General features: G+C 42.8%; 1 protein-coding gene across 1 annotated transcript in view; it reads left to right on the top strand.

The window, feature by feature from the left end:
• Positions 1-27851, top strand: part of MEGF6 (multiple EGF like domains 6) — a 1305820-nt gene that overhangs the window by 187067 nt on the left and 1090902 nt on the right. Inside the window, exon 2 of the mRNA XM_086921560.1 lies at positions 14733-14867. Coding sequence (XP_086777686.1) covers positions 14733-14867 — 135 coding nt within the window. The remainder of the gene's footprint in view (positions 1-14732; positions 14868-27851) is intronic.

Genomic DNA, 27851 nt, shown 5'->3' with positions numbered 1-27851 from the left:
ATCCCCAAGGTTCAGTGTGTTACTAGTGCTGTTCTTCAGCGATTGCATGTGCGGTTCATAGCAGGGATGCCATCTTTATCAAGCAACCAGTAACTGTGGCCGAAAAGTCTCACTAGAAGCTTAGGGCAGATATGCGGTTTGCGCATACCTGCAACTTACTTTGGGTACCCCTGCAGGGCTGTCGCCAGTGACATCGCTCCACATCAGTAACTTGCTTGTGTCGGTAGGTAAACTCTTGTGTCATGGCACGACTCCTCGGTCTTCTCATCTTTGATCCTCTTCTCCTGTGCTTCAGTCTTGTCACTCTTGATCATCTTCTCATGCGCATCGGTGGTCATCAGGTTCCTCACTGTGTCTGGTCTGGTCACATACCATTTTCTCCTCTTCTTTCCGAGTTCTCCTTTCAGTGTGGCATCATGCCACATTCTCTTCTTCTGGTGCTAGGTGGTGCCATGCTCTACAATGTGACAGGTCTGATCACACACTCTTTTCCTTTCTTTCCTTTCCTTTCCTTTTCACTTTTCTCACTTTTATGGGGCATCCAGCCATGCGTCGCATGAGTTCTTTCCTTCTTTTGGTGCAGTGTGGTACCAGGCCACGTGTCACTGGTTCTCTTCACCTGGACATCTAGCCAGTCCTGTCCCGTTCGTAGGACTGCACATCTTCTCTTGTTATGGGTCTCTCAGAGGCCCTGTCCTGCTCGCAGGGCTGCACATCCGATCTTGTCATGGACCTCTCGCAGGACATGTCCTGTTTGCAGGACTGCGCATCTTCTCCTGACGTCGGTGTGGTATCCACCCACAATTTGTATGTGTAGATTGAGACTGGAGACAGAGGGTGATTTTGCAGAACCCTTAGGCTGGCAGAGTGTGTATCTGATTTTCACGAGGCGTGTCATTAATGTGTCTGGGTGTCACTCTAAGGGTCTTGAGATTATTAGTATTGCCTTCTTTAATATGCACAGATTCTCTGAATGAGATGCTTGGCTACACCTCTGAGAGCTACCTTGAGGGTGCCAGTGAGCTACTCATTGGAGACCCCGGCTCTACTTCAACAAATCCAGTCTATGACACTTTACTCCCCCACTCCACTCTAGTACACTCCAGGCCACTGACTTTTAGCCATGCTGAGCGTCAGTCACACTGGTGTACAACATGGCAAAAACACATTGCCAAAGCCAACAGCTCTTGTTTAGGCAAGACCTATTGTCTTTGCTGCTCTTTGTTTATAGGAGAGATAGATGGTTGACATTGAGACAAATGGATGTGCTGTGGTTTGTTACTGGAACAAAAGTAAATGTCTTCAATCATCTTGTCTACTACTATCATCACTTCCTTATGCACTTCAGCACAACATCTGGATATAATTGTAGCCTATGTTGCTGAAGGTTGGGATCCTTGTAAGGGAGAGTTCTAGGTAATTAAGGAGCCGCGTCCAGACGGGGCGTGGAACCAAGTCAGGAAGACACAAAGAGTGGTTGAAAGTTTCTGAGCACGAGCCAGTCGTTGGCTATTTTCTGCACATGGTCGAATTTATTCTGTACTTATTAAACCCACAGACATCTGCAAAAGAAATAATAGCCAAACTGGGATAACCTACAGGAGAATGACTTTCCTCCATCTGGTGGTGGCAGAAATAATGATTTTACAAGTAGATGCAATCAAAACTATCCCACTTTTAATCACATAGTTATGGAGCATGCTCAGGGGAAATGACAACCTGAAATACAGTATCTGAAAATAGGGGGTAAAATAAGCAACTTGACCAATAATGCCATTTACACGATTTCAGAGCCAGAAAATCATAACAAAAACACAACAAAAGGCTAATTACTTTCCTCCTAAAAGTGCACAAGAGAAGTCCAGAAGTTTTTATTTTCCTAGTGGAATACCATATTATTTAATCCTGGTCCTAATTATTATTAGAAATTACAAAAGTGGAAAGGTTACTTGCTGACAAGGCTGCTGTGTGGATGAGTCACAGTGTATTCATAATATTTCAGCAGATTTCAAAACAGGCAAGTGATAATAAAACAAAGGAAAAGGGTGAATTATTTTTAGGGTGGCAGCAAAAAATAAAATTTTAATTTTCAGTTACTTCTGCAAGACAAATGGAAGCTTTTCCCTGAACAAAATAAGAATATTAGGGTACAGGTCTGCCCTGTTTTACCTCGTATGTTAAAGTAACTGAAATGAAATTGACGTTCATATTCTACCTTTTAAAGAACACAGAGCTGAAGAATTTTTTCAAGACACCAGCCATATATAATATGCTGCTGACAGTCTGGGATACTCAGCCCCTGCTGTAATGTAATATGAAAATATTTTTGAGCATTGTAATTCGTTTTTCGGTTGTAAAGTTGTTAAATTTGATTTTGGAGTTCTTAGTCTGATCATTTACTCTACCCAAATGTTAGAATTTACTAACCTATGTTAATGTAGTTCACAGTCCGTGTTGATACCTCTGGGAAAAGGATACATTGAGCGTCGAGGCTGCAAGGATAATACAGTAATTGTATTTGTCAGTTGTAGTAAATAAAGCCTGAGATGCATCATGGGAGAATCCCCCTTGGGTTTACAATTACAGAGATTTCTTCAGAGGGGAAGAGGCTTTGTGAGGAACCTTACACTTTGTCGGTTTTGTGACATTACGCTCCTTTGAAGTGGCTTTTTCTAACATCCTTTATTGTTCCTCCCCCACGGTGCGTTTTCCTCTTCCCTCCATTGGCCTCTAAAGGAGAATACATCGCTATGTAGGATTTCCTTATTCTGCGTTTATCCCTCTCTCTCTTTCTTTTTGTAAGCACATATGTCATATCCGCATTATTCCATTCTTCTGTCTTCTTTCCCTCTCTTTTTCATTCTTCTCCCTCTTTGTCATCAACTCCTCTGTTCTAAACCTCACACTCTTCTCATTCGGTCCCTCTTTCTTTCTCTCTCTCTCTCTCTTACATGCCCTCCCTTTCTCCCAGCATCATTTCACAATATTGATGATGTCTGTCATAGTTCTTGGCAGCTTTCACAGGGTGTTCAGGCAGCATAGTTAAACAATTAGGGTAAACACTTGCATTTTTATAATGAAATAGAGAAATTAACACCTAGTAAATTTGTTCCTTTTAGATTTTAATGGACAATTTGATACCCAAATTTTTGTATTAAGTGTTAACAGAAAGAAACTTGAATTTTTCTCGAGGTATAGGTTTTAATTTTAAAATGTATTTATTAGAGGCCAAGTTTAAGGTCCAAACATTACTAAAATGCGTTCGCATTGCTCCTGATGCATAGAAACGTATGATGAAAGAACCCGATTTAAATGGTTGCATACAATAAATTAAATAACTAGACGTCAATTGAACTGAATGTGTCCGGAGTAACTCAAGTGAACTTCAAAGAAGTGCTGGAAAAAATAAATACGTTTGTGCAAGAAGATCACGTATTAAGTCTAATATGTTGGCAAAGATAATAAAGTCAAAAGCATAACTCACATCCCCAGTGATGTAACTAGAATGTAATGTGGGTTGTCATCAGTGATGTGATTTGAGATTCATTTATTAAGTCATTTGTGAGATCAAAAGCACTGCAAGACGAGTCATGAGCGTTGGTTCTTGAAGCGAAGCAGAAGTGAAGATTTTGTGTTTTTTTAAGGTTCTGCAGTTGAACTAGAACATCACGTTAACTGTGTTTTGCCAGTTAGGTTCGTAGGGGCATATTATCAAGGAAACACGATAAATATCGCATTTCCCACTTTGGGCGATTCTGTTTAACGCCGCGTGTCGCAGGATTTAATCGCCGAGATATTGCGTTATTATCAACACATATCTCCACCACAATTAAATCCTGCGATAGTGGCGTGCAACAGAAACGCGCAAAGCGGGAAATGCGATATTTATCGCGTTTCCTTGATGATATGCCCCGTTGCCTCAGCCGTACGATCCACCTGCCATATTAAGTATGGCTAAGCCAGTTACAAACCAGGCATAACAAACCTGCGATAACCGCGGTTAGCGCGATTAATTTTATCGCATCGCGGGTTTGCACGAGGCTTGGTAATATTAGGCTGCCGTGTCAGCGCGGATTTCCATTGAGATATGAAAAACAGATCTTTTGCAGTTCCCTTCGATATCAGGACCAAGTTGGAAAGATTCCCCTGATGCTACTCCCAATGAGACTTCAGGTCCCACTGCAGAACCCGCATATGTCAGCGGGCATGCTTTACCAGCAGGATGCATGAAGCCATGAGACCCAGCAGCCTCAGAGTTAGTCTCCTCGAAATCCAGGATAGAGGTCGAAACATTGCAATCATAGCCATATATCCCACACTTGCCACTCTGGAGGATAGTGGTAGAAATGCACGGTGTCCAGAATGGGCCCAGTGAAAAACGCTTAGTCTCCGATGAGGCTGTCCTTTCGAAACAAAGTTACGCCAGGCGTAGTATGAAGTTGGGCCTCCGGTCTCTAAGTCCTCATTGGAGACCAAGGGTGAGGAAATGTCCTTGAGATTTACAACACTGATGCGCCCATGATTGAAGTGGGAGGAAGGGCCTGGAAGTCTGTAACATAAGTTTTATAACATTGCACCTAAATTGCCAAATTGAAGAAGATTATATGGGTTTGTTTTAAAGAAAGTACTTACATACATAAACTGTTAGAAATCAGCACTCAGCAGTAATTAATTTTTAGAAAAACATTGCAAGATTCCTATATGTACTGTCAGTAGTGCATTTCCCAGAATGCCTTGTATGAGATTTAAGGCACAGCATTTGAAACAGCAGAGAACTGTCACCACTTGATAAAGTCGGAGGTCGAAAGACATGTGGTGCTCTGAAATGAGGCTGTTTTTCAAATAAAAGATGTTGTCAAATGGAACATCTGGGAGTGTAGATTTGTCTCCTTTGTGAATCCATATTTTTGAGGATTTGTGGTATTTACCCCTCATACCGTACCAGCAGCTAGTGCGCGTCGCTTATAGACCACTTTGTGAAAGTATATATCTGTGGCCCCCTCACCGAGTTTCTTTAGACCCTTGGGGCCCTATCCCTAGTTTCTTTTTTCTTGTTAAAGGGAAGAGGGGCTGCTTGGCCCCCCTCCTTGAGCCTTATTAGGTCCTGGGGACCCATGCTCCAGGGCATTTTAATCATTAAAGAGGAGGGGGACCACGTACCCCTTTCCTCACCGGGCCCCTTCCCATTTTTGAGATTTTATGGCCCTGGGGGTGGGCTCCTTGGACATTGTGATGGCCCGGTGAGGAGGGCAGTGTGGTCTCTTCTGCTTTCATGATGATTTCAATCTTAGGGGAGTGGGTTTACCACCATATACTTGCTATTTCGGTTTAAAGGCATGCGTGGTAAAAGCATATTATGCGTGGGTAAAAACGTGCAGTAAAGGCAATACGTGGTAAAGATATTGGGTGGTAATGGATGTGTGGTAAAGGCATTACCCTGTAATGCCAGCATTGTATTTGATGTTTCATCCTTTTTGTTTCAGAGTAGGGGGCATATATATAAAATAGTCATGCAACACAGCAAGTCACCTTGCTGCGCAACATGGAAAGAATAGGAATGCACCATATTTAAAAGAATATGGCACATCGCTGCCTCTGTCACCGCACTGCACTGGTGCCATCCTGGCTGACTAGCACCAATGCAGACACCCTTGAACCATGGTGCAGTGGTGCCTGTGTTGCATGCAGGATTGTTTTGTGCAGGACGGGCCACCTTCCTGCAGAAAAAGAATACCGAGAGGCATAGAAATATTTCTCCTCGTTACACCTCACCGGGGAAGGTGTATGTGTTTGGTGCATTCCCAGGTCTACCACTTTTGGTAAATCTGGGAATGTGTAAAAAAAAACACGGTAGTTGCGTGGGAACTAGGTATGGGCGGATTTTGCGGATCATAGATCCGCGGATTTTGCGGATTTGCGGATCGTAGATCCGCGGATTTTGCGGATTTGCGGATTTGCGGATCTGCGGATTTGCCCTGCTGAATGAGTCACTTCATTTCAGCTTCAACTAGTGTCAGCGGCCATGTGTGTGTTACTATGCAATCGCCCCGAGGGGCGCAGGGTTCCCTTAGGTGAGCTGTCCATCATAGTGGGTCAATGGTGGGAAGACGGTGCACACTGCGAGTGTGTGTGTGGGGGGGCTTCCAAGCCCAAAGTCAGGCGCCCCGAAGGGCGCAGGGGTCCCTTGAGTGAGCTGTCCATCATAGTGGGTGAATGGCGGGAAGACGGTGCAAACCGCGAGTGTGTGGGCGGGGCCAAACGGGCAGGGCTTCCATGCGAGTTCACATGCTTCTTGTGTGTATAAAAGGTAAGAGAAAGATCAGTTCAGCAGATGAAGAGAAAGAAGCTCCTGGTCACAGGAACAGCACGGGTATTGCGCTCGTGAAAGTCAAGGATGCAAAGGCCTCTATCCAGCATCACAGCTGATTTTCCACAGTAGATTTGGGAAGAAGGCACACCTGCCTCGACGACGCTCACAATTGTTTTTGGGCTGATGAATGAGTCACTCACAGGAAGGGCATATTGTAAATATTTTACGATGGCGCCTGCAAGCTGCCAGCGCCATCCTAAAATACTTACTAACTTAGCTTCAACAGGAAGCTCTAATAGATAAAATAAAGCAGGTGCGAGCACCTGCTTTATTTTATCTATTAGAGCTTCCTGTTGAAGCTAACTTAGTAACTATTTTAGGATGGCGCTGGCAGCTTGCCGGCGCCATCGTAAAATAGTTACAACAGGCCAGCCAGGCTTCAACTTTTGCCCCCGGAATCCGCCGCTCGCGGATTTGCGAATTTGCTGTAAATTCGCGGGAGTTCGCGGATCGCAAATTTACCGAAAATTCGCAAAATCCGCGAGCGGAACGGATTTTGCGCCCACCCCTAGTGGGAACTCCCATACGACGTCTTCCCAGAGCAGAGTAATGCAACGCAGCGATTTGCACGGCATTGCATTACTCCAGATTTATGATGCCACTCGGGCCACTTAAGGTGGCCTTACGTGGCTTCATCAATAATCGCATTCTGGTTTTGTGTTGTGCTTGCATCATGTTGCCTGGTGCAAATGTGACGCAAACTCCTTTTTAAATATGCCCTTTACTTTAAACACACATTAGAAAGTGGCACACCGTCCTCTTCTCAGCCACAGCAAGCTTCTTGTTACTCCGCACGGCTTCTTCTTCTCACTCCCAGCTCACCCCTTCTCTACTCGGCACACTTCTTCTTGTCAGCAGGCTTTACAAGGTTTGCTGAGAGTGATGAAATCTACAATATGAAGTGGCCAGAACTACCATTAGGTGATCGCTGATGTACTTGTTTCATTCAAAATATCTTTGGAATGCGTCCAAAAATTAGTGCATAGCTCTCAAGAAAAGAGTAGAGACACTCATGCCATTATCAAATAGACATAACCGACCAGACAGAAATATTAAATACCTATCAGATGATGAAATCTTAACCATCGATGCCAGTAGAAAACCCTGGCACAAGAATAGGAAACCCAACCATAACAACTTACAACATGTCGAGCTAACCGCCAATACTCGAGAAATAAACTCTAGTAGCGCAGGGAATCCACTACAATGCCTACTGCTCAACACAACACTCAGTCCCTAGCAAAACATGCCTCGGACATTGCTGCCCTCATCGTTAGTCAGGAAATAGACATAACAATCCTAACAGAAACATGGCTTACGGAATCATCTTCCCCGTTCATGGATCTTCCGGTGCCCCCTCATTATAACATTGAGAGATTAGACAGACGAAAAAAGACAGGTGGCGGTATAGCATGCATACACCGATCGGATATAGAGATCAACCAAATGCAGTCAGACCCTCTCGAATCTTGTGAATACCTAGGCCTCAATGTAAGAACAGCAGGCAATCAAAGATGCAACCTGCATGCGCTTTACCACCCACCAGGCAATAATGCTACTTTCATTGAACAGTTAATAGAGATCATCACGGCTAACTCTAACAGTCACACTGATAACATATTCCTAGGCGACTTCAATTTACACTGGGATGACAATAATGACAAACAGATCAACACACTTAAAGACATTCTAGCAGACCCAAACTCACTCAAACCTGCACACAGTCAACTCACTCAAAAGGGGCAACCTTAGATTGGGTAATTTCAAGGAGTAAAGATGTTACAGTCCAATCAATTGTTCCTTCTGATTGGTCAGATCATCATGCCATAACCTTCCTAATACCCACAATAAAAAAGAGCAAAACCGCGCAGCCTGTCAAACTGAAAAAATGGACCAGGGACATCAAAGATCCTAATATTAAGCTACGAATAGCAAGATGCAAGAAGGAACTAAATCCGTCTAACAACTTGCTGAATGCTAACAAACTCACTGAGAACTACAATAAGTCAATGACGAATATAGTCAACTCCTCCATGCCACTAAAACTAAAGGAATTCTTTAGATCGGAACTAGACAGCGCCAAAAAACGACTGCGGAAACTATTTGAGATGTTAAATCAACAGTCAAATAAGCTGGCCAAATTTGCACAAGAAACTTTTAAAACTCAACTGAGCTGCGAAGAATTATCTTCATTCTTCACTGACAAGGCTAACACGCTAGAAAGAGAGCTCAGGTTGGCAGCCAACAACCTTCCTAGACAACTATCAACACAAAACAATGATACCTCGACAAACGATCATGATAGATTGAAAAACAATGCACAATGGACAACGTTCAAGCTATATGACCAGCATACCATTGACAAAACTCTCTCGGATATCAAACCTAACAACCACTATAATGACCCCCTACCCTCTAAATGCTTAAAAAGAATCAATTATATTGTCGTCCCAGTATGGACAAAGATAATAAATGCCTCACTATCTCGAGGGATCCCACTAGATTGCCTAAAAACAGGCCAAGTCCTCCCCATCATCAAAAAACCTACAGCGGACCCGGCAGAGCCAAATAACTTTCGCCCAGTAACCAATATTCTTATACTTGCCAAACTAATTGAGAAATGTGTACAAAATCAACTGAGCAACCACATCGCCAATTTCGAGATATTGGACGACTGCCAATCCGGATTTAGACCAGGCCACAGTACGGAATCAGCAATCTTACACATAGTGGATGATGCACTGCAGGCCCTAGATCACAATCAAACATGCCTACTAGTACTTCTTGACCTGTCGTCTGCCTTTGACATGGTAAAGCATGAAAAAATGCTAGCCAGGATTCAAGATAGGATGGGACTATCTGGAATTGTTCTGAAATGGTTTGAATCCTTCCCCCAGAACAGAACCTAAAGATTCCTAATCAACCAGACACTTTTCCCATCATGCCAAAATTCAATTGTAGTCCCTCAAGGACCAACACTATCCCCATCACTATTCAACCTATATGTCGAACCACTCACAGAAATTCTCCGAGACGCATGCTTATCTTATCACATGTACGCTAATGATACTGAGATCTACATCAAGATAACATCACTGGAAGACATAAAGAAAATGAATGAGGCATTAATCATCTGAAACTAAACACACAAAAAACGGAATTCCTATTAATATAATCATCAAAGAAACCCACAGAAGTGAAAGAATGGACCAAACTGATCACAGCACTAAACTGCACCCCTAAATTACTTGAATCCTCAAAATCACTGGGAATCACGCTTGATAAGAACCTGGACATAAAAGCACACATCAAAAAGTACCCGGTTGCACCTGAACTATATTAGAAAAATGAAAACACTCATCTCTACGGCGGATCTCAAACGAGCAGTCCAGTCCTTAGTTATTTCAAGGATTGAATATAGATGTACTACTCCAGCAGGTCTTTCAAAAATGTCCACAGCTCCACTAAAAGCATGTCTAAATGAGGCAGCAAGACTTATTACTGGATCCAGAAAATACGACCATATCTCCCTCACCTGAAAGCATTAAACTGGTTAATATACGAAGCCAGCATTCAATTCAAACTGGCATGTACTACACACAAAGCACTCCACTACAAAACTCCAAGGTACCTAGCTCAGAAAATAGAGCTTTCAAGGGGAAGCAGACAAGCTAGGAGCGCCAGAGAACTGTTGCTGAAATCTCCCATCTTTCGTAAGAAGAAAACATATGACAGAGCTTTCTCTGGAGCAGCCCCCAGAATCAGGAACTCACTCCATCCAAACATTAGAAAAATTCCTAACATAGCAACATTCAAGAAGGAAGTGAAGAGCTTCCTAATGAGCAAGTTCCTTCAATAAGGCTAGACTGTTCTTTAGCATCGTGACTAATACCCAAAAGTCGATCACGAACCGGTCCTGTAGTAGAACTCACGGAAAGCACATCAGAACCATGTGTACAGAAATACTGTTACTTTTGCTGAAAATATTATATATAGTAATGCTGCTGTTTTTGCTGAAACTGATAAGAAAATCATGTACAGGAATTATATATAGCTATTCGCACTGTATCACAAATGTTCCAAATCTAACTGTGAAGCGCTCTGATACCCGAAGGTCAAGTAAGCGCTATATAAAACTCTATAAATAAAATAAAATAAAATTTTATAGGATAATCATTTATTTATTTTAAATGTGGTTATGTGGCAGGTACCTATACATGTAAGAACATTAAGCACATAGTTTGGATCATCTGCAGTGAGCTGCAGGACAGACAGAGCTGTTGTTGCTGCAATCTTTAAGAATTCTATTTAGGGATTGATCCTTCAATGGCACTGGGAGCTACACGAAGAGTATTCTGTTGGAGTACAAAGTCACGAGAGAGACCGTAAATGTTTAGAGGGGTGTGGTTTGTAGCTCATTTGTAGGGCTGTGTATGGAGCTACAAATAAGAAAGTGGTCATGCAAAAGGTGGTTGTAATACCCTGATTGGGAAGAGCTTGTCTACCTAGTCCTTAGCTGAAGCTGCATGATTGAAAGTTACATGGCATTTAAGGAGTCAAAACTGTAAAAACACTTGAGTATGAACTAGGTGCATTTTTCTGACAGTAAATTATATTTCTTTTGAACAATTATTTACAATTGTTGCAATATTTGATCGAACATCCCATCATCCGATGTACGAAAACAAACACAATGTTACAAGTTAAAAACCCATTCCATGTACCTTCAAAATAACAAATGGCAGTAAAAACAATTTCCTCTACAAACATTACAAAACATTTTTCTATACAATATCACAGAGTATACTACCACCATGCAGATTTAACAAGTACATTCATCAGTGCAAGAGTGTTTTTTAACTGTATCACTGCAAAAAGAACAGATGATGGACAGAATGCTTAACAAATTAAACATTCACCGCCAGTCACAGAACAAGCATCCTGGAACCAGTTTCAGGGTATCATCCCTCATCGGCCAGGCTACCTTGAATCTGGTGACATAGCAAGCATGGGACCCATGTCTGGGCATACCCTTACCACTTAAGGCAACAAATGCAAAAAGAACATGATGAACATAATCCTGAACAAATCAGACATTCTCCTTCAGTCACAGATCTGGGTTAAATCCCTTATTTTTTCTCGCCATTCCAGTTTAGACCCAGCTATATGCTAATCAGTCTTGATCCTGCTCCCATGGGAACAGTCAGGCCTGAACTGCCAGGTCAGGTCCTCCCTGGACCAGAAGCAAACATCCTGGAACCAGTTTCGGGGTACTACCCCTCATCTGCCAGGCTAGCTTGAATCTGGTGGCATAGCGAGCACTTGACCCACATATGGGCATATCCTTCCCACTTAGGGCAACAATTGCAAAAAGAACAGACGATGGACGGAATGCTGAACAAATCATTCACCCCCAGTCACAGATCTAGGTTAAATCCATCATTTATTTGCATGCCATGCCATTCCAGTTTAGACCTGTGAGGAACGTGGTCAAGACTGATTTAAATATGGCTGGGTCTAAACTGGGGTGGCATGGTGAGCAGAAGAACAATGGATTTAACCCAGATCTCTTGACTGGAGGTGAATGTATCATTCATTCAGCATTCAGTCCATCATTTGTTTTCGTAGCACTTTTCGCCCTATGTGGGATGGGTATGCCCAGACCTGGGTCCCTTGCTCACTGTGCCACTGGATTCAAGCTAGCCTGGCTGATGTTTTCGGTCTAGGGAGGACCTGGCTTGGCAGTTCGCAATGGACTGTTCTCATGAGGCACAGGGTCAAGACTGATTTGCATATGGCTGGGTCTATACTTGGGTGGCATGATGTGCAATGAACGATGGATTTAACCCAGAACTCTTGACTGTGGGTGAATGTGTGATTTTTGAGTTGCGAATTCCCAATAATGATACGGGTGGCATTTTAGATATCCATTGACAAATGATAAGGAGTTGTATGAGTTGTATGAGGTACATAAGTGGATATATTTCCTAAGTCTGCTATTTACGTTTTTCTCTAACGTAACTGCCTTTGCATTGCTTAAATTGTTCTTCTTTGGTTTTGTATGTAGGGAGGTTTGTTGTATCATGTGTTGGAAGATGTGATTGCACTAAGCTCTATATTATAAAAGAGGAGCATCGTGTATCCTAGTGTGCATGTCTTAATGAGTCAATATGCAGTGGGCCATGTTACAGTGGACTACAGTGTGCATAGATTAGCAATGTCAGAAAGGCTGAACGCAAAGTATGCCATCTCCTTATATATGTGTGTCAGTATCATCTTATATTGCAATCTAACGTGGAAAAAAAGAAAAATATGCACTACAGTGTAGAGGTCTCTTTGGCTTGAAGCAGTCTGATATAATGACTAATATTAAATTCAGTGACTTAAATCAGTATTCTTCATCCAAAGCAAAGTTATGCTTACTATTTTGGGTATTTGAAATGTCGTGAATATTAAGTATGGTTATTAAGTATGGTTTGATAACTCATCATAACCTCTGAGGTTTTGTAATTTAAGGGTAGATTCATCAATCATTAAAGCAAGGTGTCTCAGACACCCTAGAGATAAAACAAGTAGAGCTATCCCAGCCACACTGCTGTTTGAAGACATAAAAGACTACATACCCTCCAATATGTTTAATATCCTCAAGATCACATTCAATAAAGCAGATATTCGGTTTCTTATGAATGGTCCGACCATTAACACTTTCAAATCAGTGCTTCTTAGTGGTGTGCAATAATGTTGGGTAGTGTTTAGATTCTACAGACTAACATTTGTAATTCCTCTAGGTTTGATTATGCATCAACTTTTGAATGCTCTTTCCCTTTATAAGCTGTGCCTCCAGACACTAGGCAGATAACGTGTACCGGCATTAGAAACTCCTATAAAGGGGTGAAAACTATTGAATGTCCAAGTTGTTAATTATTGATGTGATAATATCAAACTATTAAATGATCAATTATGTTAATAGGCTTGTGCTCTACAACTGCATCAAATACATATATCTTTTGTGCATTGGCAGTGACAAAAAAGAAAGTATGTATATACACTGAAAAATATCTGCAAAATGTAAATTTGACGGGGTATGGAGTTCTTTACTGTGGTTGATGATTAGGCCTAGTTGCCTAAATCTCTAGGGTGTGCTTCATTCTGCACCTTCCCTGCTGTTATGCTAAAAGTTTTCCTGAGTAATTGATTGTTTTTGTATGCTCTGGTACAAGGATAATGCAGATTTGTCAAGAAATAATTTGCCCATTGTCTTTGGTAACTTACTACTAACATCTGAAAAATTCTAGTTAGTTGCTGATAGGAGTTAGATAATGGGTTGTGTACTTGGACTTATAAATAGTTCTACTAAAATAAAAGCGGTAAAAAATAAGCAATTTAGTGTGTTCCTCGTTTAGCTGTTCTAGGGTAAGTTAATATAATTTTTGGATCATAATATAAGGACTTAAAGAGACAAGCTATCTTGCTGCTTATCTTTTACATTATGTAAGAAAGATGATCGTAGAATGATAATCGCTCGATTACGACAAACGATGTATTGTTTAATCACTAGCATGAGTGCTGACACATTCTAGTTGCTATGATGCACTCCCATGGCCTCAACACCATTACTTTGAATTGCTATTGACCAGTCTTGGCTTTAGCGCCATGCTGGAGATAGAATGGTAAATGTACCATGCTCAAGTAATAGCAAGTAAGAGTCACAGTTGATGCAATACTGAGGACAATATTGTGATCAGAGATTGTAAGGGAACGGAAACAGTGACACTCGTCCCTAATCTATGAAAGCTATGTGGTAAGACATTTTGTCCGCTTGAAACAATTCACATGGCTTGTTAAGTCGCTATGCTTCTTTTCCTTCACTGTAAGCTTGAAACTCTAAGAAGCAGGTTATAACCAGATGATCCTCTGCATACATTTGACAATTATATTCCTGACTTCAAGACTTTGCCTGATTAATTTCTGACAATGTAAAATATTTTTGGGTGAATCTCTGTCATAAGGTCCACAGCAAAGTCTTCAGATTTTTTCTGAGGTAATTTAGGGCAAATGTCCACTTACTAAGAAAAGCTGGCCCGCCTTGCCATTGCTCCACTTTTCCTGGTGCATCAGAGTGGACGTGACAGTCTGTGAGTCATCTATAGGAATTCCATGATTTACTTATAATCACCGGCTGAGCACTAGGATCCACCACCAAAGGGTGCACCTAAAGTATTGGTTATGCCGTTCTCTATGCATTCATTTTGGATCTTTTGTGGAAGATCATCCACCCCATTTATGTTATTAGCACTGATAAACACATGTTTTTAACCCTTGCCTTTGCTTTATATTTATGGTCACTTTTCCTACTTTCTAGGCCAAATGTTTGCATGGAGAAAGAGATGGCCATGGTGGGACACCGCCAGCCGTGCGTCCAGGCCTTCACGCGGATGGTCAAAGTTTGGAAGCAAGGATGCGCTGGGCAGATGTGGTGCGTCGGCTACGAACGCAGGTTGGTTCCCAAAAACACAGTCTTTTATATTATTGAAAAGAGGAGAGGCAGACCAAAAGATTGTGTGTCTGTTGCACACTCAGGTTGGAAGTATCCTAGTATAACAAGTGTATATATGCCTTGTTTAATTGGGTTTGCAATGGCTTGTCTTACACTGTGGATGCATTTATCACATTTCACTAAAGATTGGTATGTCATCTGACATTGTGCATCTATCTTTTTACACTAATCTGTCTATGCCATGTTACAATGACGTCATGTGACTTGTGTTATAATAAGTGGTTCTGTTTTATGTTACGGTAAGGATTCTTGTGTCGTATTGCACCAAGGGTGTATGTGTTGTATACACCAAGGGTATTTGTGAGAGACAAGGGTCTATGTTGCATCTTATAATAAGAAATTGTACAGTACAACATGTTTTACTTATGAGCCATGTTACACTGATGGTCAGTTAGATTTTTGTGGTTACTGAGAATCCTTGAGATTCCTGAGGAAACTCTAACTATGGAGTAAAATGTAATGGTTGCATCCTGCTCCATATTACTATCCCTATGGTGGAGAAAATTCAGACATCTAATTTTTACTGAGTCTTTAGATCTTTCTAGCTGCTCCGCCAGCTATAGGGTAGACTGGTTCTGGAACACTTCTATGGCCGTCACCTACCCAGCCTGACTTCGGACATATGTCTTGTCTCTTTCTCCGCTGCCGTCTCCTTCATGTGGACTCCCTGGTCTCCCTGGCATTTTTGGATCTTGGTACTTGTGTTCGCTAATAACTCCTGTATTGAATATGTAATCATTCTGTCATTTAATTGTGAATATTTTTGTAACTTGTCACACACTGTTTCCTTATGTAAAGCGCTCTGATAGCTGCGGGTCTAGCCAGCGGTATATAAAACAAAACAAAAAAGAAAATCTTTAGTTACTATTGGGCGCTAAATGCGACCCTCTATATCATAGTAAGTAGAGGGCATTGTGTGTTGTGTTACAGGTTAAAATACAGAAGCATTTCCTTACACTAAGGGATTAGGAGCATAATTAAATCCTTGGGGGATGGCCAGACAGGCTGCCGGTGTGACAGAGGCTCTTGCCTCAGTCCACCTGCCTAATTTAAAAATCCTTGTCTGCTTGGCAGGGGTTAGTTTGCTGAAAGTGCTTCTGCCTGAGCAGTGGACACTGTCAACAAACTGAGGGAGGGCTAGCCCGCCGTGTTGTTGAGGCCTACTTGTCATTTTTTTCTGCTTTTGAGAAACAAAACCCTGATAATGGTTGTTTCCGAAAAATCAACGTCCCGGAGAAAACTCCAAGCATATCTGGGACATTTCTGGAGGTCCTTGGCAGGAAGCAACTCTTTCTCAACATCGGGCAAAATCCCGGACATGATATCTCAGGAACCATAAAGCGCCACCGTAGCTCCCTGACATCAGTCTCCTTTTTTTGCACCCTTGACGCGGGTTCGGATCACCTTTCTGTGTAACACTGAAGAAAAAAAAATATTACAAAAAATTGCGGTGCTACTTAGGATGTCATCACCTATGTAGTCAAGGTTCAAAACCTGTTGTTCCTTACAAGAATAGATGTCCATTCCGGCTGGGTGCCTAAGCACGAGCCAGTGGAAAAACTGTTCCTCATGTGTGAAATGAGGGCCGGGCCAGGTGCCATACACCTCCAGATCAAGATCCAGGTCAAGATCATCGCCCTCCTCCAAACAATCCAAATAAAAAAGAGGAAGAACAAGAAATGGCACGGTGTAGAAGACTCCATGCCCAGAAGCATTTTCCATTCCTCCGACTATGATTTTCCCGCTATGTCCTTCCATGATGCTAGTTGACCACAAATGTCCTTGTGTGAGCACTCCTCTGGCACTGGCTACAGCCTAACAAGTACATAGAGTTGTTACACCTACACTGACTTGATTTTGGAGTCTATGCCAAAGACCAAAGCCATATTGATGCGCTAAAGAAAGCAGACACAGAGATTTGTGGAGGACCACCAATATAGGTATGGTCCTTGCCTAGTGAGGAATACTCTCAAAGGATGGATAACCTCCAAATACCTCACATCATAGACCACAATAATGATGATATCAGTGAGGCAGCCAGTTTGCTACCTGCCACCAGCACGGAGGCAGCTGATTGCGTGTCCCTTTAGAAGAGCGGTGGAATTTGAATGCCTTTTGGGACGACCCTACCTCTGTGGAGATAGCGTCCTTCACGGTGGTGATCAAAAAGGCCACAGAGGTGCTAGAATTACCTCTACCATTGAATGAAAACAATGCTGACCTAACAGAGATCCTTCAGCCTTATTTGGCGGAGTCCTTGCTCCCATTTAGCGAGTCCCTGCTGGAGCCTATCTAGACAGAGATGCTTCTTATGGACCAGAGTTTTACCAAGATGTGTTTGAGGGAAACGTTCTTGTACCTACAGATGGAGAGACAGTTGGAGGATGCGGTGAAGGGGTGCTGGAAGTCTGCATTGAGCGTTAAAGAGTTGAAGATGAGTGGAACTTTAAAGCCATTTCCAGATAAAGTGTGGGCACAAATTGCTTGGATATACTTGTGTATCTAAGATGTAGCAGTGTGTATGCAGTGTAGTTGGTGGATTGCGGGTCTAAATAGGTCAAACTTGGGTTTTGCTGAAGATGTCCTTGAGGGAGGGAGTTTCTAAAGTTTGGCTTACAGACAATGGCGTGCAATTGTGCTCAAGGAAAATGAGTGAGTTCTTGACAGGACAAGGCATGGAATATAAGCAGACAGCACCGTACAACTCGAAGGTGAATGGGCTGGTTAGCCAGTGGTTATGGATAATTTGCAGTTGGCTTTGATGAACTGTCATGGTGCAAGGACTTTGATAGATGATTTTGGGCATGTAGGACAACACCAGACAACATTACTACATGTATACAGTTTGTATGGATGAGAGCCAGATTGGCATGTACTTAACTGTGGATTGGAGGAGCCATACGGAACAGCATGCAGAGTTGGAATTGGTGCTTGGAAGGATTAAAGACAGTAAAGCGAGGAATAAAAGATGACATAATGGGAGCAAGAGAAGAGTGGAGGTGGAATTGGAAATAGGTAATTTGGTTTGCGAAAGATGACCAGCATTTGGCAGGAAAGGTGGATTTATGTGGTCCTAGCCATGCAAGATTTAGCTGTCTGGAAGTATGCCTGTAAGAATTCAGGGGGTGAATGTTGAAATAAAGACCAAGAGGTCAAGGGTAGTCGTTAGCTGTTGTGCGTTGTGAGGTAAACACTGCCCTATTTTTAGCATTGTGTTAGGGATGATGGTGTGTATGTATGAAAGAGACAGAGAAGTATGACCATGTGCAGTGTGTGTTGTGTTTTGTGCGGGTGTTTGTGTCTGTGTGCCTTTATACGTGTGTGTGCTTTTGTGTGTATGTGTATGATCTGGCAGCGGGGCGAAATGCGCACCGCTGCCAGAACATGGCGGATCTACAGTGCACGCAAACTTGAGGGCTTTATGGAATGAGGAGGCTGCTATGGTACGATTTCAAGGACAGAGAGACAGGTATTCCGATCAGGATTCACCTATTGGAGAAAAAGACTCTTGGGTATCAAAACAGCAGTGCCCACTGGGGTTTGATATTTTATGAGACCACAAGTACCAGGATGCAACCCTGCTGACGCCCATGGTGGGCGGGTGTTGGACAAGTATTTAACTATGTGGTTCATATCATGCTGGTGTTTCCCTTATTTTGCTGAGCCTTTGATCAAGGACACAACGATGTTCGAGACGTGTCAGGCATTTTGGCATTATAGACAGGGATTCTGGGAGGTGAACTGACTGTGCTGTTGTCTGCAATTAAAGGTGTGCAGCGTCTTTCTTTGAGGGCAACCTTATTGAATTTATATATATATATATATATATATATATATATATATATATATATATATATATATATATATATATATATATATATATATATATATATATATATATATATATCCATATCCGATCCGGTTTTGGTACAGTCACCACAAAACAGAGCAGACTTCAAAGCGGTAAAGTTTTTCTTTTATTTCTCGGTCAGCCTTGCACAACGCGTTTCAGACGTCTTAGCGACCTTGGTCTAAGCATGGGCGGAAAATCTGTTACGCTCGCGCGGATTTTCGGTAAATTCGCAATCCGCGAGATTCGCGAATTTCCCGCAAAATCCGCAAATCCGCGAGCAGCGGATTTTATGGCTTGCTCGCACTGTTCGCGTGAGTTCGCGGCTTCCCAGTTCAACTTCGCGCCCCGCGAATAAGCGCTAAATTGCAGAAATACGATCTTAGCAAAACTGAAACTACTTACCAGGTTCAAAAGTTCAAGCTCATCATTAGTAGCCATTTCCTGTAGTACTTCCTGAGGGGCCCCTCCAGAGTTCAGTTGCCTACTTGCAATTATTATGTGACCCTGCTCTGACCCTCAGAATAGTTACACAAAGGTCCTGAATTACAGCTAAGGCAGACAAGCAGGAGCCAGGCTGGAAGTTCAAATCCAGTGACACATTAATCAGCCCCTAATTCATTATTGTCAGTTGGGGCAGGGCAGGTGTTGTAACTAATTTTGCAACAATGAAAGCACTTAGCAAGTGCAAAAGATCACTAATCAGGAAGCACTAAGGAAGCAGGTGCCAGCTAAAAAAATATTCTGTGACACATTAATCAGCCCCAAATTAATTCAGGTCACTTGAGGCAGGGAAGGTGTGCTTTGCTTTGCCGAAAATAATGTACACTGGACAACCAGAGGGTGCGGTGATGAAACAGAGGGTGGCATGGGTGGGCCAGAGGGTGGCATGAGTAGTCAGAGAGTGGCAGTGGTGACAGAGAGTGGCAGTGATGAAGAAGAGTGTCCCAAACAGGCTGGACACGTAGAAACAACAAGTTCGCAAAACTTGCGACCCGACAGGTAAGTTCGCGTTTGCGAAATTGTACAAAACCCTCGCGAACTGGCAGAAACCCGCGCGAACACACAAAAAAAATTCGCAAATTCGCGAGAATTCGCGGATTTTGCGGATTGCGAGTTCGCAAATCCGCAAAATTCGCGAACGCGAGATTCGCAAAATTCGCCCATGCTTACCTTGGCCACATGCTAATTACAAAGGGACGTATCCCAGACTGACTTTTTAAATCCCATGAGCCTGACTTCCACTGAAGACAGACTCTTGCCAGCTTCACATATTACATTGATACACAGAATCTTTCCATAGTATTTGCAACATGTTTGCTCTTCATACTACTGCGGGCTGACTGATTTTTCCAGTTGCATGCACATATATTTATATATATATATATATATATATATATATATATATATATATATATATATATATATATATATATATATATATATATATATATATATATATATATATATATATATATATATATATATATTTTAATTAATCTCTTCACATATGCATGAGAAAATTGCACATTTACTAGTTGAAACACTGTAGTACTTGGCACACTACATTCGTCTATTGTATACAATTAGGCATTTTTAAATTAAATTAAACCCATCTACCAACAGCTCCCGTCAAGCAAAAGCAAGCACTCCGGTTCCAGTGGGCTGGAGCTTTTGAAGTGCTCCATGCTGCTGGAAGCGGAGGTTTCATCTCTTTCCCTGCCCACAGACATGTGGGCAGGGAAATAGTTGAAATGATTGCTCCTGCACGGAGGGAGCTGCATTTCCAGCAGCTCCCTCTGTGCAGCAGCAATACCGGGTCCCTCAAGTGATGAATAGCTGGCTGGGACTGATGGGCCCTTGATGCTCCACCTTCGGTCCCCATGCTGCATACTGTGTGCTTAGGTCGCCCAGAAGACATGGCCGTGAACCAGAGGATGGGATCCACAGCACCAAAATTAGCAGGCTAGGGGGGCCGCGCAACTACCCTCTCCCATTAAAAATATATCAATTTTAAGGCTGGTCCTTGGAGGATGGGGACTCCGGGGATGAAATCAGCCCAGGGAGGGGGGAAGGGCAGCCCCCTCCCACATTGAAAATATATACATTTTAAGGTCAGGCCCCGGGGGATGGGGACCCTGGGACAGAAATCAGTCAGGGGTGGAGCGGCTTCCCTCCCTCATTAAAAATATATACATTTGAAGGCCGGTCCCCAGGGGATGGGGTCCCCTGGGCTGAAATTGGCCTGGGGAGGGAGGCCACACAGACCCCCTCCCCTATTGCATTTTGTCTGGGACCCGGGGTATGATGTCTTCAGGGAAAAAATCAGCCAAGGGAGGATGGGGAGGATGGGTCGTATGGGTCGGATGGGTCGGATGGCCCCCTCCCCCACTGTATTCTGGCTGCGGCCCTAGGGGATGTATCCATTCGCAGACCCAATGAGAGACTCACACACACACACCCACTCAGAGACTCATGCACCAATGCACAGTCCCACCCAGACACTCACACACCCACCCTCAGAGCCACCCAGAGACTCACGCATCCACTCACAGACCCACTCAGAGACTCAAGCGCCCACTTACAGACCCACTCAATCATGCATTCACTCACAGATGCACTGAGACACTCATACACCACTCACAGACCCACTCACAAGCCCATGCACCAACTCACAGAAGCATTCAGAGACTCACACACCCACTCAGACCCACTCAGAGGCTCACACACCTACTCTCAGACATACTCAGACATTCATGCACCCACTAAAAGACTTATGCATCCACTCACAGACTCACTCAGACACTGATGTACTCCCTTACTGACTGACTCATACACTCATGGAGGCACTCACAAACCCACTTAGTCACTCTCACACCTACTCACAGACAAACTCAGACAGTCACTCAGAAACACATTCATTCACTCAGACACTCATGCACCCATTCACAGACCCACTCGGACACCCAATGAGACACTAATGCAGCCACTTTGAGTCCCATATAGACACTCATATACCCATTGAGATACTCACACACTCCCTCATACATCCATTGAGACACTCATGCACTCACTCACACACTCACTCTTAAAGGTTACAAGTACCAGTTAGGAAATAACATTTAAAAAACCTTAGAAATTCACTTAAAAAGACAAAGGGTACAGAGACGCAATAGTTAGGAAACAACATTAAAACAAACCTTAGAAATTCACTGAAAAAACAAAGGTCATAGGGACTTTATAATTAGGATATCAAATTAAAAAAACCTTAGAAATTCACTGAAAAAAACAAAGGTTGCAGGGATGTTATAGTAAGGCTCATATTTCTCTCAAACAAAACCTGGGAAATTCAGCAGATATAGTTAGCTGAGTGAACTATAACTTTCGCCCCTGCAATGCACTGCTATGACCTGACATATTACATCACTCATGCTCAGTGACATCACTCATTACATCTCAAATGACATCACTGATGACATCATCCATAGTAGCACCCACTCACACCCTATACAACCTCGCATACACCCACTCCCACACAATCACTCACATACCCATTCACAAACACATACAAGTACTCACACAACTACTCACTCACCCACACAGCTACATATTTAATAAACAAACAACTGTTGTTTTCCTCATCCCTAAATTAGATAGACATCATGTGGCAGACTGTCTGTCATAAGTACCGGTGCTTACAATGAAGTGCGGGTGCCGAGCACCGATAACCACTGGCTTAAATTTAGCACTTGAAAGCTCCTGTCATCAATAAGTTATATAAATCATTACACACTCATCTTTGCAGAAAGTCAGTGGGCTCAAGATATTCAATACTAATAAAAATTTCTTTTCACTGGTTAATTCAGTCAATCCTGGAAAAAAAGATGAGAGAGCAGAGAGCTGTAAAGATAGATCTTGATAAAGTAAAGGTTTTAGGATACACAGGCCATCATTATGAGTGGCCTGGGAAATAGGCTGTTATTTCTCCACTGCTCGAGTTATCTACACCGGCATACAAATAACTGCAGGGTGAAGGAGTGTATTTAGCCCTTTATAGGATTGGACCCTAAAGGTGCACTAAGACATATCAAATATTGGGAATCTGTAATCCCTGATCTGATTCCCCTGTTAATTCCTCATTTTGGATAGGACTTTAATCAAGAGTTTCTGCTGCTGAAACTCTTGGGAAAAGTAAACATCACATAATTACAGTAGGGCTTGTATCTGCTGTTACTGGCCCCATCCCAATTTTAAGTGCTCACTCATAATGAACGCTTATGAGATTCCTATGTCTCTTTCCCTTTATTGAGAAGAAGATGTAACATGTGTAAAAAACACAACTTTGTGAACATTGTAGTGCATATTGTCAGTGTGGTGAATGAGAGGGATAAATTGATAGAGGTTGGTGGCTACTTTACTGTTGATACTGGGGCTAGATGATAAGTCACTGGAGGGAGGAATAAATGGTCCATATTACCCCATGTCAAAATAAGCATGGTAGTATTAGATGTAAAATATGACTCAAGTTCCCTTATCATCATAATATCTGACAAGGCATTTCAGAAGTGGTCATAGACATAATAGGTTATTTCCAGGGTACTTCTCCTTTTATGGAAAGGTGCACAGTAACCAAAATATACGTTGCCTAGAGAAAGAGATAAAATAGGATGGAGAGATCAAAAAGGGGCGAGAATTGTGCTGTAACTTGGAAAATGCTCATCTGTCATTTTGGCAGTGGTGGCTGGTATTTAACGGTGGCGGGGGGGGCGGGTTGCAGGGACACGGGAGAATGTAGAAAATAAATTATCACTTACCTGTCAGCGGGCTGGTGCAGCCTCCTCTTCGCCCACTTCCAGGGCAGGGAGCAGGAAGGACCCGGTTCCCAGCCCGCCAATAGCCATTCACAACCCTGCAATGCAGCGTTGTGATTGGTATGAGCGCCGTGGATCGGTGCTCAGCCGGAGAATGGGAGGCTGGGCATGTTCTCCATGCAGGCTATAATGCAGCGTGCATGGAGAACATGCAAAGCGTGCATGATGATTTGACCGGCCTGAGACGACCCGCCAAAGTGTCATGCACACTGGGAGGGGGCAAACACCTCCTCTCCTTCCCTGCTCTGTGAGCAGAGCAGACCCGCCCCTACCCAGCTGAGCAAGGGGACAAATATAATGATAATAACAATGTTATCATCATTTTATTTTTTCCTCTTTGACCTGCTCAGTGGGGCAACGTTCCTCTGCCTTAGCAAAGCGCCGCCACTGCATGGTAGTGCATTGTGAGAAACTGAGTTTAGAAGAGTCGCCTAGTGAATTTAAGGATGTTTTCATGGAAATTATTTGTGTGAAGTGGATTGAGCACTGTACAAAGATGAAGAAGGATGTTGTTCTGTTGTTCTAGTTGCACACTTGCAATACCCTTAGGTATTAGAGAGGATCTCAAGTCTCTTAACCGCATCATTGCTATCGTATATTCCCGTGCTGCGCTGCAATTTTCAAAATCCCATTGTTTGTGACAAGGTCAACTCGTCAAATGCACAGCGCAGGTAACACCCATGACGAGTTGAACTTGTCACAAGCATCAAAGGTGTTAAATGAATGTGTTATGATCATATTATTGACCGGTTGCCTTGCCTGAGTGGGAGTCAGCTGTGGTGATTAAAAGGGGGAAAAATGGTGAGATCCATGCAAATCTTTGATTACTAAGCAAACATTTTTTTGTAGAGTGCCATCCTCCTCCTAAATTCTAAGGGGTATTAGCAGTGAAGGGTAATGACAAATACACCAGTGCTATAAACTATGGTGGAAAAGCTGGGGCGCTTTCTCAAGCATCTGGCTTGTGAGAGCTGCTGTCATGCAGGGCATATATACAGGATTAGTTTAAGCATTACAGACTCATCTTTACAGAAGGTCAATGGTTTTACAATAGTCAACTCAAATAAAAATTTTCTTCATAGGTTAATTCAGTCAATTTAAGAAAACAATGAAAAGCGAAGAAGCAAAGAGCAGGAAAGATGAATAGTGATATAGAAGTGGTTTTAGGACACACAGACGATCATTATTAGGGCAAGGGAAATGGACTGTTATTTCTCCATCCTCGGAGACATCAATACCAGTAACTTTAGGCCCTTAACAAGTTGGACCCTAAAGGTGCTCTAAGAAATGACAAATTATTAATGAATCAGCAATACTTCTAATTCTGTGTTAATTCCTAATTTTGGAATGGACTTCAACCCATTCAATTTTTGCACATTGGAGATGCACAAACACTTTATAGTCTGATGAGAAGAGAAGCCTTGGCTTATGCTTGTGCATTGGATAAACTGAAGACCTGTGTCGAGCACTTATTTTGGGTTTTTATATCAATCACTAACTTTTGATCTAAATGATGGGTCAAAGAGGTGTTGCCGAAGGACTTCAAGATTAATTGGGGACATTGATTTTGCTCCTACAAGAGTACAAGTTTGGAGTGAAAGACATTATTGCTTTGAGTAATATGAGGAAGATTGCCTTTCTGAATACCAGTTGAAGAAGTATAATGGGAAAGTAGTAAGCTGTTAGTGGGTAGATGTGGGTCTGTTGAGTGGATACACCCGAAATCTGTAAGAGCTGTCTGTACAAGAAGTTATTCCAAACAGACTTTTGGAGTTAGACAAAAGTGTACAGTTTGTGTTTGAGAATATGAAAACGTAGTTGTCCAGGTTTGGAATTTCTTGATATAATGCTGTACTTTACAGATTACATCAACTCAAACCCCCAGTGATATCCAGGGAAGGGAACTAGAGGCTGCTAGGTCTCTAGGGTGAGCTGTCCTCCAAATCTACTACATACACACAGGGGAAACATTATTTCAACGCAGTCATTACATCACACTCCTTTTACAACGCAACTGTTATAACGCAACTGCCTTTACATCGCATGCCAACACAACGTATGCCATTACAATGCATGTAACTACAACGCATGCCATTACAACCCATACCATTACAACGCATGCCCTAACAACACATTATGAGGTAAGTGATGAGATTTTTTAGTTTTAGGGTGGATGTGGGTTTTGGGGTAGATGGGAATATTCATTTTTACCCCTACACTATCCAACACTTTCCCTACTGTTGTACTCACTGGAGAGGGAATAGTATTTTGTACTCCAACACTATCCAACACTTACCCTTTTTTTTTTACCCTACTGTTGCACTCACTGGAATGGGAATAGTACTTTTTACCCCTACACTATCCAACACTTACCCTACTGTTGCCCTGAAAGTATTATGCAATGTAATGGTATGTGTTGTAATGCTATGCGTTATAATGGAATGCGTTGTAATGGTAGTTTTTAAAAATGCATTGTAATGGCATGCGTTGTAAAATCATACGATGTAATGGTAGTTGCGATGTAGAAACCGCGTTGTAAAAGCATGCGTTGTAATTGTTTGCATTGTAACGTCATATATTCACATACAGTTATAGCTACCCCAAAGTTGTAGTCACTTACATTACGTTACTGTGTCTCTAATTGCACTACTTGATAGGAGTGCTGGGCATGTCAAAAATTGAGAAGGACTGTCCTCACACACCACCAGGTGTCATGCTTCATCATAGGCAGCCCTCGTTCTCTAAACACCCGGTTTGATAGAGAGCGGGCCTACACCTGATGACAGAGTGGCACTTTTAATCATTTAAGTGGGAACCCGCAACAATAGTGAGTTAAAAACCAATGTAGTTCCCCAAATTGCTTTTAATCGTAGGGTATATTACTTGGGTATTAAAATTCTAGGATGTGGGGAATAGGGGAGCTATTACCTTGTCACCACTGTTACAGTCTTCGGCATGTTTCTGCCTATGGCTCTAATGAGTCTGCGGCATTCTTCAGTACGAAAGACGGGCTCCTGTTTTTACAATGTGACACTAGGGGGTCCATTAGGATGGCGGGCGGATAGCCCCCGCCAGGCCAGTGGTAGCCACCGCCGGCCTGGCGGGGGCGATCCGCCCACCATCCGTGCCGGAATGACCCCAGCCATATTATCATGGCTCAGGGGTCCGCGGCGGACGGAAAGACCGTCGGTCGCTTTCCGCCATGGTCGCCTTGCGACCGGGCAGAAAAGGGTTCTATATGGTGGTAGTGTCTATCAGACACCGCCAGCCATATTAGTATACCTGCAGGGGCCCGTTGCGGTCCCCCAGGGACTCCTGGGGGTGCACATGGGGGGTACCTATGGTACCCCCCTGCATTTCAAAAAACAACGTGGCAGGTACCCCACGGGGCCTGTCACGTTGTGCTTTGAAATGCACAACATGTATTCTGAAAGCACCGCCAGCCACAATTTTAAGACTACAGGATGTGCCCGCTACTGTGGCAGTCGAATCCTAATTTCCCCCATGGGACCCCCGCCCTTATGACGGGCGGTCCCTTTCTGCGATGGAATGGCCGGCGGACAAAGTTCGCCCGTCATCCTAATGGGCCCCTAGATATTGCTTCCTTGATAGGGTGAACTATGTCTTTACAGATTATAGTCAACAATTAAATGGGCTTGTGGAAAGGATCAATTGAGCTTTGAAGGATGGCATCCAAACTGCATTGGCATCTGGTGTGGATTTGGAGCTCTCATATGGAATCCAATTTGTAGTAGTGCTAACGCTCTTGCCTCCTCTGAAGGTTTTGCATCTTTTAAATTGCTGTGAAGTAGAGAGCCGATCACAGTGCATAATTTGTAAAGAATACCTAGGCTGTTTGTCCTTAATTCCACCTCATACCTCTTTCTTCCACCACCCTACACTTCCTGTCCCATTATTTCACTTTTGCAGATTCGTTTTAATCCCTGTTTTGCCCCCTTATGACATTTTGCCTATCTTTCTCTTTCTCTTCTTCTTAAATTTTCTGCCTTTCATCTCTCTTCTCTCTTTCTTTGGGTCATTGCCTGGTAATGAAATGTCTGAGTCCACAAATGTGAATGATGGTGCGCAGAACCTGCAACCAATGTCCCGAATTTTAGCACTGATACATTATACAAGCCTGTACTCTGCAGGTGTATTGCAGCAACTAATTAGAACATAGGAAACATAGTAAAAGAAAACAGT

This window comes from Lissotriton vulgaris, chromosome 5, assembly GCF_964263255.1.
Source record: "Lissotriton vulgaris chromosome 5, aLisVul1.2, whole genome shotgun sequence".
Lineage (NCBI taxonomy): Eukaryota > Metazoa > Chordata > Amphibia > Caudata > Salamandridae > Lissotriton > Lissotriton vulgaris.
The sequence above is the reverse complement of the archived record's forward strand: the minus strand, read 5'-3'. Positions and strand labels throughout refer to the sequence as shown.